The 13595-nt window shown below is 49.9% G+C and overlaps 7 protein-coding genes across 7 annotated transcripts; 1 reads left to right on the top strand and 6 right to left on the bottom strand.

Moving 5' to 3' along the window:
* Window positions 1–180: 180 nt before the first annotated feature.
* On the bottom strand, window positions 181–1629 carry BDQ94DRAFT_135103 (beta-lactamase-like protein). The gene is made up of 9 exons (XM_026764595.1): window positions 1465–1629; window positions 1269–1356; window positions 1130–1201; window positions 1052–1085; window positions 792–1002; window positions 648–739; window positions 465–599; window positions 391–417; window positions 181–339 (listed from the first exon to the last, which is right to left on the bottom strand). Exons 1-9 carry the CDS (start codon window positions 1562–1564, stop codon window positions 256–258), a joined length of 843 nt encoding a protein of 280 aa, XP_026630848.1. The 5' UTR covers window positions 1565–1629; the 3' UTR covers window positions 181–255.
* A 225-nt stretch (window positions 1630–1854) lies between these two features.
* Window positions 1855–3373, bottom strand: BDQ94DRAFT_70420 (rRNA-processing protein LAS1). Its single transcript, XM_026776357.1, has 4 exons — window positions 3205–3373; window positions 3002–3141; window positions 2451–2930; window positions 1855–2393 (listed from the first exon to the last, which is right to left on the bottom strand). Exons 1-4 carry the CDS (start codon window positions 3322–3324, stop codon window positions 1919–1921), a joined length of 1215 nt encoding a protein of 404 aa, XP_026630847.1. The 5' UTR covers window positions 3325–3373; the 3' UTR covers window positions 1855–1918.
* A 147-nt stretch (window positions 3374–3520) lies between these two features.
* BDQ94DRAFT_135100 (uncharacterized protein) lies at window positions 3521–5175 on the bottom strand. The gene has a single exon (XM_026764594.1). It carries the CDS (start codon window positions 4971–4973, stop codon window positions 3759–3761), a length of 1215 nt encoding a protein of 404 aa, XP_026630846.1. The 5' UTR covers window positions 4974–5175; the 3' UTR covers window positions 3521–3758.
* Window positions 5176–5446: 271 nt separating this feature from the next.
* BDQ94DRAFT_135098 (uncharacterized protein) lies at window positions 5447–6518 on the bottom strand. The gene has a single exon (XM_026764593.1). It carries the CDS (start codon window positions 6269–6271, stop codon window positions 5747–5749), a length of 525 nt encoding a protein of 174 aa, XP_026630845.1. The 5' UTR covers window positions 6272–6518; the 3' UTR covers window positions 5447–5746.
* A 1817-nt stretch (window positions 6519–8335) lies between these two features.
* Window positions 8336–9234, top strand: BDQ94DRAFT_70401 (uncharacterized protein). Its single transcript, XM_026776356.1, has one exon. It carries the CDS (start codon window positions 8636–8638, stop codon window positions 9119–9121), a length of 486 nt encoding a protein of 161 aa, XP_026630844.1. The 5' UTR covers window positions 8336–8635; the 3' UTR covers window positions 9122–9234.
* A 1486-nt stretch (window positions 9235–10720) lies between these two features.
* Window positions 10721–11265, bottom strand: BDQ94DRAFT_135092 (uncharacterized protein). The gene has a single exon (XM_026764592.1). It carries the CDS (start codon window positions 11233–11235, stop codon window positions 10948–10950), a length of 288 nt encoding a protein of 95 aa, XP_026630843.1. The 5' UTR covers window positions 11236–11265; the 3' UTR covers window positions 10721–10947.
* Window positions 11266–13192: 1927 nt separating this feature from the next.
* On the bottom strand, window positions 13193–13594 carry BDQ94DRAFT_70329 (uncharacterized protein). Its single transcript, XM_026776354.1, has one exon. The coding sequence runs from the start codon at window positions 13531–13533 to the stop codon at window positions 13327–13329; it is 207 nt and encodes a 68-aa protein (XP_026630842.1). The 5' UTR covers window positions 13534–13594; the 3' UTR covers window positions 13193–13326.
* Between the last annotated feature and the right edge of the window lies 1 nt (window position 13595).

The raw sequence follows: 13595 nt of genomic DNA, 5'->3' as shown, positions 1-13595 counted from the left end.
AGGTATATTAGGGAAGTAGTTTGGTTGGTAGTTGGCATTGAGGGTGAGGATGGGTTTCTATACTACTTTTATCTGAAGTTGCATCTGACGTCACGATGATCGTTTTGGTGATGGGTTATATGTATACGAGGAATGTCATTGTTATCTCAATGGCTGACTACGAGCTTCTGAGCTAGGTTTGGGGTATTCTGGACTTGTGGATTCATATTCATTCTTATGCTACTGCAATGTGATATGGTCCAGAAATTGGCTAAGTTACATATTGTTCTTCATCTCTCTCAGCGCCGCCATAACCTCCACTGGGTCGGTCTTGCCAGTCTTCTTCTGGATCTCGGGGTCCTGTAACATATTAGCTGGATCTCTCGTCCAAAATAAGGGGTGGAGACTCACGTTGACGCGCATGAACACGTTATGAAGCTGTACCTTGTCAGTCTCAAACCAACAACATAAGAGGTAGAACAAACCTTCTCATCGCCAATCGTGAACTTGCCCTGGGTTTCTTGGTTCGCGTTGGCGAATGCCTCTAGTTTCTTGATGGGCTCAGACTGGGACACGGCAAGGCAGAACTTGACGTTGCCCTTGGTGTATTCATGTCCAGGCTGCAAAGCATCAGTAAATGCTAATAAGGGTCACACCGAACAACTCACGTAAACCTTAGTATCATCTGGCAGCGCAGCCAGAGTCTCGTTTAAGGCCTTGTGCATCTCAGGGGCCGTGCCCTCGAAGAACCGGCCACATCCTGTAGCCCATTAGTCTGGTCCCGAATGCGCTCACGCAGTAGCCAAGCTCACCTCCGATAAACAAAGTATCACCGGTGAAGACGACCTTGTCATCTCCATCCTGCATGAAGTAGCAGATGCTGTCCTGCGTGTGGCAGGGCGTGTGCAGCGCCTTGACGGAGATGCGCTCTCCGATCTTGAAGACTTCGCCGTGTGCCGGGGTCTTGGTGACGGATTGGCAGTTCTTGCCGCCAATGACGGAAAGTTGGCCAAAGGTTTTCAGCTTTTTTCAGTTAGTTTCGAGAGATGTCATTGTATATCGTGTAACTTACAATTTCATTATTACCACCGGCGTGATCCCAGTGACTGGCATAGTTAGCATCGGCATAAATTCCATGAAAAACACTTACTGATGAGTGTTCACAATAGATGTAAGCTTGATCTTCCCGGCGTCGATCTGAGATTTCAGCGTCGGGGCCACCCTGGAAAATCTTAGCACAACTTATCTTTGCAAGCCATCTCTTGACGAACTAGCAAACAATAACATACTCAGGCGGATTAGCCGGGTCAATAATAACAGACTCCTTAGTCGGTTCATCCGTGACCAGGTAGGCATAATTATTGCCCTTCCCGGTCCCTGGCACAACAATTTCGTTAGCAAATGATATCCCAGGAAGTAATGTTAAGCAAGTACCTTGGGGGCACGTCTCAAATGTTTATTCATTAAGTTAATGGAACTACTTACACATCGGGATCGACTGTACATGCATGGCTCTGATTTGTTGCGCTTGCGCTCTCACGGGTTGAAACCTCACGGAAGACCAGACAGCTCTGGCGAGGCACATGGATAAGTATAAGGGAATAGCGAAAGTGCTTGTGCTTGAACTTTTTGGAATGAATGCGGGGGTGGTGGTAACATTGATTGCTAAGAGCTAAGCTATGCCACCTGCGCCATACTTACTAACTGTGTAAGCAGTCTTTTGGCGATTACCTCATAGGCTCGTTCCGCGGAGGCTCAGCCACATGTGGCGTAGACGCTAGGCTGCTTTCGGTCGTGACAGTTTCCCCTTGTCCTTCAAGAGATTGTTAGATGCTACTTAGATGCTACTGGGGTCTTGTTGGGAGTGAACAGGAGTTGCTTTACGCTGGGCATTCGAGCCGTTGCACAGCATGGTTTTGGTTGAAATCGTATCCGCTGTCTATGCTATCCCTAACGGTCGCGTATCCCACGTATCTACCGTTTCCCATCCGAATTTCTTCAATTCTTTCAAATCGTCGGCATCTGCAGTCCGCTTGAGACCAGATCCGTCCTTCTTCGACTGTTTCTTTGACGTGGACGACTGCTTGCTAGGTGCTAAATCGTCCGTCCTCTGCTGTAAGCTTTCCTTAAGAAGCGTCGTCCAGTGATTGGAACTCTGCTCGCAAACGGCAAGAAGGTATGCGTGGGACAGTAGTCGTCTTCGAGACCCCCATTCCGGCGATTGAAGTATATGGTCCAGCCACATGTACAATCCTTCGAGCTGAGGGTCGCTTTTCACGTTCTTTGAGCCTGAAAATGCCAGTACATTCACCATCTCCTCCGTCAGCGATGCCAGGACCGGGGGATGGCCCTCCGCAAGCATCTGCAATAAGGAATCCCACTTAGCGAACATGGCCGTCATGGAATCACCCATCCTGTATCAAGTCAGCTTATAGATGTTCATACACGATCAGAATATAGAGAAAACTTACTTCCGTCCAGCAGGAACCAACACCGAGTCCTCCACGATCACGCCTGCTAGCGCAGACGCCCCACGACTGGAAGACTTGCATATCGAGACCAAATGCGTAGACGTAGACGAGACGTTCTGCTGGAACCTCCTCTTCTTCCGCGGCGGTTCTGACGAATCTTCTTCAGCCAGTAAGTGCTCGAATTCAGTTCTTAAGGCCGCCTTGATGGGCTCGACGTCATCTTCAGCGCCGTCAAATGCCTCAGGTTCCGACACAGGCATCATATCAGCACTCAGGTCAGTCTTGGCCCAGTAGTAGTCCCACAGCCACTCAAGGGACCGCTGCGTGGCATTGCGCAGCACTGTTAGAGAAGGCAGTTCACGATGCGTCGCCTCGTGACGCAGTTCCACAAATGAGGCCGGTAGGCCCAAATCAATGGCTCGTTGGAACATGGTTTTACGCTGCCCGTTCAGCTTGGAGTCGACGAGCCCCGTCACGAATCTAATTGGCGTTAGTGATCGTTACACTTGTTGCGTAATCATGTAATCGATGAACAAAGCAGATAGTCATACCGACAGAACGCAGCCGAGTACGTAGCCCGAATAGAAAAGATGGAATTTTTCAGGGCATCATCATGAAGGATAGCATCCGTTAGCAAGGCCGTGGCCTCGACTGGATGTGGCAAATTTCCTCGTAACTTCCAAGCCGCGACCTGTAATTCATGTTAGGGTCAAGTAAAGATAGCTATATTATTTCAGGGTGCCTTTTCGCATACAGTGGCGCAGGCCTTGGAGCGCATGTCGGGCCCATCATAAAACGGTGCAGGGTAGAATTGACTCCGCACCGCGAGTAATTGCGAGTGCTCCTTCCATGGTGTAAAAATGACCTTCGCCATTTTATTTTAATCGGGTTAGCAATATCAACTGCGATGATTTCGCCTCCCTGCACTGGCCGGGGCCAGACTGTACATCTTCGTCGACAGTGATTTTGTTCGCCCGGAATAAGGTTGTTCCCGCCGATGCGACTCTCTATCGGTTCGGCTGCGTTGATTCGTTCTTGAAACTACCTTACAACTTTGTACTCTCTACTGTGTGGGCTACGCAGTTTGTTCATGTTTGGTGCAATGTGTGTTTATCAAGATAGTCTTGTAGTTGTTATATTCACTGGTCTAATACATACATTTCAAGTTCGACCAATCCTCCCTGGGTATCCTGTACTGTATGCTAAATGAAACGCCTCCCGAAAACAATAACTCCACGCTATGCAATGCTGTAGCCCGAAAACCGAAAAGAGCAATAATCAGAGGCAGTAAACGCGACAGTGTAGGAATCAAATCCATCCATATCCATAATTCATACAGGGTTGGCTGGCCATGTTAATGAATGGCTGGGAATCGACCACGGCATGCTGCTCGAGGTCGTCGTCATCAAAGAAAAAGGATCTTTGCATCATGTTTCCAGGTGCTTTGATCGGTTGTTGAAAAGTCTCAGCTTCCGACTGCTTAGGGTTTAAGTCGGTGCCCTTGCTGTTGACGGGGCTCTCCTCCTGATTTTGTTCGTCATCATCGTCGTCGTCATCGTCCTGGTCCTCATCATCCTCCTGGTCTTCGGCTTCATTGTCGGAAGACGGGGTGAAAGTCTCCTCCAACTTAAGTCCCTTGCCAGAAAGCCCTAAGAGCGAGTTTCCCAACGAAGCCTCCGGGTTGCTGTAAAGACCCATACCAACAAGCTCGTCCTCATGCTGCTTCTCTGGCAAGGGCTCTACCTGCGAATGCAGGTCGTCGTCAGGCCGCTGAATAGGTAGAAAGTCGGGCGTAGGAGGCCCAGTCAAGCAGCCCGAGGACGGTACACTCTCGTAACTCGAACCTGCGACGTAGACTGGAGGAATGTTGTTATGCATAGATGACATGTCGAAGGAGTAGCAGTCAGACATAGGTTCTGCCATTGACAAGGTAGATGCATTGGCGTCCCAAGAGACAGGCTCAGCCTGCGAGTCGTTCATCTGGAGCAAGGTAGACTGTTGAAGCGACATCTGATGCTGTGCGTCGGGGAGGGGAGGGAACCCTAGATCCGAGCATGGCATATCTGCCGGGGTGTAGGACGGCAACATGGAAGAGTTGTCGAAGGTGGCAGGAGCAGTGGGCAGTGGCTGAGGGCACACGCCAATGGCGGCAAAGTTATCCAACGCCGTGGTTGCTGGCACATACTGGGCAGTTGGATAGCTAACAGGCTCCAAAGCCGGATGCCAACTTGTGGGACGGTTTTGGCCAGTTCGGGCAAGTGCAGAGGCCACAAAGGCAGTGTTGACGGGAGCCTGGTAGCCTTGGTACATGGGCGAACTGTAAGGGATGGTTGCTGTGCGCCGTCTGCCGGCAGACGAAGGACTATTCCCAGCGCTGCGGGGCTTCATCACTCGACCCGTCCGCTTGGGTTTTGGGAAAGCATGAATCAAGTCACGAAATGTTGAGGAGCGCCAGCAAGACTGGTTGCCTTGAACCCAGTTAGGGTTCGCAAAGGACGACTGGGGTTGCCAGTAGTCGGCCATTGAGAAGGTGGTAAGATGTTGAGAGAGAAAAGGCTTTGGTATGAAAGATAGGACTGAGAGGAGGTGGGTGGTCAATTGAAAGTATGAGGAGGGAGGTGTGCGATATAAGCATACATAGTAATAGTAGGGTGAGACGAAATGGTGGGATAGGGCGGTGGTTAGATTATATGGAGTATCAAGCACGGATAGGATCCGTGGATGATGACTGCAGGAATATGTAAAGGATCTCCGAAGACTGGGGTTCGAGACTTATCATCTAAAGATGACACAGGGGGGCGTGAGGGTCACAAGGCGTGGAGGCAAGGTACAGTAAGTGCGTGCGGTACTAAGTAAGTAGCAAGCCCAGTGCCTAGTCGAGTAATGGACCCAGATGGTTCGGGATGAGTAGTAGATTATGCGGTAAAGAGTAAAGTAGGAGCGAGTCTAAAAAAGTAAAGAAAGGCTAATAAAAAAGGGGAGATGAAATCAAAAAACAAAAAATAATATTAATAAATTAATAGTAGATGGAGAAGGAAAAAATAAAATAAGAAAAAGGAAGGCCCTACAGGAGGGTGATACACGGAGATGTGGGACGCATGTACATGGGCATTTCTTGATCTACCATCCGCCCCAGTTCCACGATCCATTACTGTAAGTAAGAAGACTAATGGGTTAGTGGGAGCGGGCACATGTTGGGATGACACGACGTTGACACTAACGAAAGCAGACTAGTTGGTGGGAACCGAACAGGGCAAGACATGGGACGATGGGACAGGAGGAGCAGAAGGGGGGGCTCAGACTAGGAGGACTGAGTCTAGTCTAGGTACCAGGAAGGGGAGGAATTGGAAAGGAAGGAAGGGGACCGACCCAAGGAAGGTTGGTTGATGATGATGAAGATGATTCAGATGAGCCCATGCCACACGAATGCTGTCTCCACTCCGAAAGGACTCTCTCTGGGACCTGCGAAGCGGGCAATCAATTCCTGGCTCTGACACTGTGCTGGCAAAAGACTTCTGGACTGCCCTGGGCCCATGGGATTGGGGCTGGTTAGTGGCTAACGGCGGGTGACGATGGGGGAATGGATAATAATGTCGATGGTGGGGATGATCAGACCCATTGGCAAAAGAATTTGATGGACTTGCAGTCCACCGGGAGGGGAAAAGTATGGAACAGAGGGTCAAGAGGAAAACGAGGGAGATGCGGCAGGGCGGCAAGTGATTGGATGGGAAACTGAAATCGGAGCTCCAGTCCAGGGAAAGGCAGCAAAGATCATGGATGGAACTTAAAGAAGGAACCAGAAAATGGCCGGGCCCTCTCATGCCCCCTCCGTCTCTTCTCTTTCCAAGCCGAAATGAGTAGTGAGTGACGACTGACTGACTTGACTGAGTGACTGACTTGACCTTGACTTTGCCTGGGACATGCCGAAACTAAACTAAAAGTAAACTAAACTAAACTTTCCACTAGATACGACGCACAGTAGTAAGGCCCGTGTGAGAGCCCCATGGGAAGTCTGGGGCTAAACTGGGAACTTTTTTTGGGAATTACTGCGTCTTCCTGCATCCTTTTCTTCTTCTTACCATACCATACCAGCCAAGGTGCCCACCCGCTGGCTGCATTCTGATTGATTTCCCTGTCCTCCCTGTCGGATAGATACTACGGAGTACGTGCTATTTCGGTAATAATGCAGTAGTTATAGTTGTGCTCGGGTGTCTTTGGTTATACATGCGACAGACAGGTATGGTGATCAGTTACATTCATGACTTAAGTGCGACTTGGTGCTTACTTAGTAGTCAAGTCGGTCTGCTGAGACTAGGTACTACACTGTATGATTGTATGATACTTCACAGAGCGCCGCCCCATCAAAAGCAAGAAAAAGGTAGCACTAAACTACTGCCGGTGTGTTTAGATTAATTCCCCTCTCTCCCCTTCTCGATGACGCAGCCGTGCCATGGCCCTTCGTGCGGTGCCTGGGAGAATTTTGCGATCTATTAGTCACGCTGTACCAGGGGTAACTATGTATCTCTCTAATAGGCAGGTAAGTTATGTAGTAGGCAAAAGAGGACTCTGTGCAACCAGTCTTCCCCCCTCTATACATACATGCATGGATGGATGGATGGCCGGACCCAAATCGTAATACACTCGCAACTCCCTTCGACGGTCTTAGTCATGATGGGAATGCCCGCGGTGAAGCGGTAATATTGGCCTGGCAAATGACCCACGATCCGACCCGATCGTCAACCCTGCGGCCAAACACTCTCTCCCAAGTCTCTTTCCGTTCCATTCCATCTGTTCTGTTTCTGTTTCTGTTTCTGTTTCTGTTTCTGTTTCTGTTTCTGTTTCTGTTTCTGTTTCTAACTAAAGGATGATTCTTCCTTATCCGTATTACATAGTCACCTACTAACTAGGCACCATTTGCCCCCCTCCTCCTCCTCTGCTCCTCTTCTCCCCCTTCCCCACCCACTCCTCCTTCGTCTCCTCCCTCGTTAAGTAACCCCTTCAAGCCCAGTCTTGTCCCCACAAGTTCACCGTTTCCAACGCGTCACAACGCCCGTTACGCAAGGGTTACAATAATGCGGAAAGTTTCCAAGGGCAGACTTGCTTCCCCTGTCCGGAGTACGTATCTACTGTACATCGGAAGCAGGCCTGGGCCTGTTCTCTACCCGGCGACCTCAGCAGCTAGGCACATAACTTACATTCATCCATCCAACCATCCATCCACATAGCAAGCAACAATCTAATTCGGTAGCCGTCGTATCGCATCCTCTTCCAGCCTGGCGATAGATCGCGACAAGGGACAGAAAGGAGCATGCGGATGGTCGAAGAAGCTGCCTTCCGTCCCATTCCTTGTCATCGTCATCCTCGTCCTTCGGCATCCCCGGGCGCACATCCCATCATCCCGCCGACCATCCTTTCTAAATCCTTGGGTGCTTGTGCTTCTATTGCTGTCCAACCGCGTTGGGGTGGGAGGTATCACCGTTATCACACATACTTGCAACCACTGGTAGATTACTAGCCCAGAACTAATATGGACTAACCCACCAGGCCTGACTCGGTGAACCTCTTGTCTCGAGCTGATGATCATTGATTGCTATGAGCAACTCATTGGTCAAACCGCCGTGCTACTCCATACTTCATGCGTGCACAAGAGGCCAAGATTGCCTCTTCACCTTGGCACCAGGACAGGTTATAGACTTCTCCAACCATAGTATCCGTACAACGATCAAGTAACTGTATGTTCCGAATCCCGATCGTTATTCTTGCTTATCAATTTCCTGTTGCTGGTCAATCTATTTCGTTGTGGATCACATGTTTCATAACCATACGTGTGACGAGCCGGATTAGATCAGCTGGCTGGGTGGCTGAACGGTGGAAGCCTACTTTGCCGTACGGACCACCTCTCGGTGTAGTGGGGGGGCCAAGAGGGGATAGGAAACGGAAAGTTCGGCTAGAAATGACAACACTTGGACTGGGTTCAGGGATCGGAGAGAGGGGCGTTATACGGAGAGTACGGAGCACTCAGAAACAGAATTTGCTCAAGGCCGGAGAAGAGTGGGGTGTGCACTCCTACTTTGCTACTACAACACGCAAGTCGCAAGAGGCAGTGAGAGAGTGAGAGAGGGAGGGAAACACCGCTCGGTATCAAGAGACTCCACAGGTCAGGCTGGCTGTCTAGCTTATCTGGGATGGAGTGGGCTGGTGCCAATAAATGCATTTTTGACGAGTCCAGCTGCACCAGGAAGAGAGGTACATCGTACAGCAGATGGGTTCCGCCTGGAGCGCTAATGCCCCCCATCATATGTAATCGACAAAGGAAGCCGGGGCGGAGGATTATTCCATTGACATGGGGACCATTTCCAGAACCAGGGATACTACCGGAGCAAGACCGACTAAAAGCAGAGCCCTACCCACTCCGGTTAGTCCCCGTGGCCCCCTCGAGAAGCCTAAGTAAGTACCTGAAGGCTGAGCCCGAGTCACTGTTAGTGCGTCTTTGGGTCAGAGTTACATGCGCCCCTCCTCCTTCTTGTCTCCTCGGCCGCCTTGAAATTGGTCCTGAGAAAAGCCGAATGTGCCTAAACCTGCATAGGGCCAAAGAAGGGGGGGCGCAAGAGAACAAGGAAAAAGAAACACTAAAGAGGAAGCCAGAAAGGGACCCAATCTGGATGAAGTAAAGTAACTACTGTATGGATGTATCCAACTAACGTTCTCCCCGTAAGAGCAATAATGTGGCCACCGTGCTCCGGCCACCGGGGCTCACTTTACATATACGACAGCCTGACGATCGGGATTTGTGGCACTGCATCCGTCACGCCGTTCTAATCCCTCTGACGCCCTCAAATGAGGTTTGCTAACGGGGCACTCATTCGAGGAGAATTGGCAAGAGTATCAACAAAAAATCAGATAAAATGACACAACATAACATAATATGGGAAAACAACAGCGAATGCTTGTCCCTGTTCAGAACCCGGCTGTTCGGGGAGGCGGATAGCCTTCCATTGTGCTAGAACCGCGCCAGATGCGTGGCAGGCCAGATCGAAAGGGTAACGAACTCGAGAAAAAAACCTCCGTGCGACGCCTTAAGCGGGTACAATCACCACTAATCAAGATACATCTTCGAAAAAGCGACTAATCAGATGGTTGAGATCATCGTCTGCTCGCCCTACAAATCAGAAGCCGGAGATTACAGGAGGGGAAGCATCGGAATGCATGTGCAGGCCCACCTGACGGCAGGGGACTTGGGAAACTGGAAACCGTAAGATGGAGGCCAGTCGAACAAAATTCCAGAAGGCCTGGGGGCCAAATCAGCCCTCAATTGGGTTATGCAATGAATGGAAACGGGAGGCAAAAATGGAAAGGGAGGGGGCGGGAAAAAAGAAAAAAAAAATTTTTCCAATCATTCAATATATCAAAAAAGGAAGGGGAAGGAGAGAAAAAAAAAAAAAAAGGAGGAAAAAGAAAAAAATAAAAGATGTTTCCCAGACCAAGTGGGTCAGACTCCCATATCTCCGTTTCTACGGGAATACGGAGTCAAACTGTGCTGAACAGGGATCCTATCAGGGAGCAGGAAGGTCAGGTAAGCTACCAGCTAGCTTTGTATGGTACTACGGTAACCACTCAGCCTAGCTTTAGTCTAGTAGCTTGCGAGGTCCAGGATCTGTTCGTTACCTACCGGTCGTCTGCTCTAAGTGGTGCTCTACACGCCGTCCAACCAGCCGAGGCTCGCAAACGGCGCTTTTCGACAGCCAATAAAACCCCGTTATTGCTGATCTGATAGGTTACAACCAACGAAGCTTCAACAGTATACTACTACTATACTATACTATACCATACTATACTGGTTGAGAATGGATCACTCATTTGGGGTATGCTGGATTACCTTGCCAGGGGTGGTGATGATGATCCCTCACGGGGGTACGCCGTAAGGACTACACAACACCGAGTGCCTGCCTAACTTACTGTACATCCTGCGTGCGTGATGTGCTCGACGCCTTGACTTTCGGACTTGTCCACCTCCTAGTATACAAGGGTGCAGGGATGAACATCAGCCACCATTCCTCTCAGGCAGACTATCTCAGGGGTGATTTTCAACAATCGGATAGACTCGACAGCTCGTGCCCTCTGCTGCCACCGATATGGTATCTAATTCTAACAGGTAGCAAGGTTCGGCTAACATGTCATTAGCTAATAATTGAGCGAAAGGCTAAAAGATCACGAAGCGATGCGCCCTCCCGGCGGGACCCGCGCATCCCTGGGATATCAGAAAGTTAGAACTCAATATAAGGTGTCTCTGTTCACACGCTATCATTATGGCGCCACGGATCAATTACGAAAGGCGTTAGGAGTGATACTACAACATGAGTCAAGGGCTTCGGCTCGTGATATCAGGACTAAAAGTAAAACCTCTTAGTAGGACACAATCCCCCAACGCGCCGGTCTTACCGTCCTAAGCCACTTGCAAGGTTTAGGTTGGCTGCTTTATGGGTATTAATGTATCTATTTAGTAGACTAGCTGGACTTCTTTAATTGTGGTGTTTTCTTGGCCCCTTGCCTTTCCTGCAGTGTGAGTGATGGGGCCAAGAGAAAGCAAAAAGCAACGTCCACAATTTAGTGAAAACGACGGATGACTGCGGAGAAAGTGATGGTTTGGGCTAAACGTGATTACGATGGGACGAACATGGACTAAATAATAATAACGATAATAATAATACACAGTAATAATGATAGACAATGGGGCCCATCCGTCAGGGGCCATGGTCGCGCCTGCATAGCACCCTAGCTTCCCCATCAGAAATTCAGACGCCTAGCTGAATGTATGCCGCTCGTTCCAGCAACCAAGTAAGCGAAATGGCGGTCGCCGTCCGAGACAGGCCCAAAGTAAGCAGCACTTAGTTTAGTTAGTTTGCTTCGGAGAAAGTCATCCAAGAACGGAGTAGCGATCAACCAACTACTTGATTAGTTCCAAGCCAGTGATCAACTCGCAACGCGCCTTCAAATCTTAGCTTTCTTTTTCCGAAGCCACTCCTCGCTAGCATGTCAGGATTCGTCTCACTCTCTCGGCTGTTCTCATCCTGCTCTCGCCGCCTTCGCTCATTAAGTCACTAACTACGGAGTACGGCCTGAGGATTAACGTGTCATCAGACCATGGTTAGGCCCGAGCGTTCAAAGTGGTCTTTCTCAACAATGGAAAATGGAACACATTGGACGCTAATTTAAATTTTGGCTTATTCTAGTGGCATGTCATTGATTCACCAGCCCCTAGATAACTAAAATTGTGTTATACCGCCGTAGGAAAGGAAAAAGCCGACTCTCTCTCTCTCTCTCTCTCCCCGGCTTGGATACTAGCATTTTCTAGCATAGCAGCAGCGCCTGACCGTCATTGGTCGCCGTCGAAAGTGCTTACATGCGCTGCTGTGCTATCAGGGGCTCCAAGCCTCCTTCATACAATCGTCCTCTAGCCATGCTTCCTGATGCGATCTTGCCAACAGTAACTAGCACCTTACTTCGCCTACTTTAGAACGGGAGCTGGAGCTGGAGCGCCAGGCTGCAACCGACCGTGAAATCAAGCCATCGGCGCAGGGTGGATGTGACACGGCATTCCAGATACCGCCGTCACCTGGACTGTGTGATTTGTCCTGATTGTCCTGGCCGACCACATAACCCACCCTGGCACAGTTGTTGATACGGGTCTCGCAAAGCTTTTCGTCTCCGCGGGCATCAATCAACGTCAACGATAGAGTTACTAGCAGACGGTGATTGACCGCGTGCCCTCACCGACGCCACTATTATGTCTGAGCTCGCAAGCAGATCGCGCGGCAGAGTCGGAAACCCTCCTACATAGTTACTTACGTAGGTAGAGAGGAGCCTGGACGAGAAGGCCCAAAACCACCACCCAAGTGGGTCATATGTAAGCTGCATCTGCCATTTGACGACCGGAAACGACACGCAAGTTGCGACATAATACGGAGCAGTCCGAGACCTAAGCAGTCGAGGCGGAATACGGAGTATGAGCCTTGATGTTCTGGAGTTTTTTTTTTTCTAGACAAGACGTTTTCCAGGCTGCTTTCAATCCTGCGAATACCATTCCGCGGGCCGTCAGCCGCGAGTCTTTTCCCCTACTCACTAGTCTATCTACAACTAATCAAGGCTCCTACGGGAGGCATCTGCAGGTGGCCATGAGTCAAAATGGCGTACATACATATACCGCCAGTAGGTCCATGCATGCATGCATGGGAACCAAAATAGGGCGCTGTCAATCCGGCCAATGATGGGGCATGTTTGGGCTCAATCTTTCGTCTCCAAATGCAGCAGACAACAATAGTATGAGTGATAAGGTGGAGTATGGCTGGGCAGCGGCGAGTTACACAACAAACCAGATCTCGTCATAAAACATGGAGGACCATGCATAATCTGCTGTAGGCAGACGTGCTGGCAATGCCGATGCGAGGTAGGCACCTACTGTACGTATGTATCTTCAGCTGCCACCACATATTTCGGCAGATACTGCAGCATTCTGGATTCTTGCATCGTTCAGATCTGAAGGGAGGGGGGAGGTATCACACAGAATGTGGCCTGTGCTTAGGTTTGTCCTACGTGTCAGCCAACCAGTAAGGAAGAGGCAAGAATCCTGGATGTAGTATAAAGTGGACTGGGGTCTGGAACGCTATGATTACTACACACTACAACAGGTTTGGATTCAATGCCTCATGCCACTAGCATTGGTCGAAGTCCGTCGTCAGCCTGGCGGTTACATTCTACCCAGAGCATAGGAGCAGCAGTAGTACATAATCTTAGTGTATGAAAGTGGGCAAGTGAGGAGGAGGAGGGGTGGGAGAGGCCGATGCTTACCATACCATACCGCCCGAATCAGGTATAGCCGTCAGGCCACCACCGCAAGGCCAGATGTGACGGTGTCAGGCATGCATTTTGGATGCAGGCAGGGAATTGGATGGACTCTGCGAAGAGGCGGACTTGCATCTCGCAAAGGAAAAAAAATAAAAAATAAGAAAAATAAAAATAAAGGCAATGGAACCACATGACCGTCCTTGCACCAGTGAGTCTGCCGAAATGATAGCGCTGCGCTCATCACATATCGCCTACTTTAGTAGCAAGGCTTTCCGGCGGCTGCTTCAGCCTATGACGCTACGA

This window comes from Aspergillus welwitschiae, assembly GCF_003344945.1.
Source record: "Aspergillus welwitschiae strain CBS 139.54b unplaced genomic scaffold BDQ94scaffold_3, whole genome shotgun sequence".
NCBI lineage: Eukaryota > Fungi > Ascomycota > Eurotiomycetes > Eurotiales > Aspergillaceae > Aspergillus > Aspergillus welwitschiae.
The sequence above is the reverse complement of the archived record's forward strand: the minus strand, read 5'-3'. Positions and strand labels throughout refer to the sequence as shown.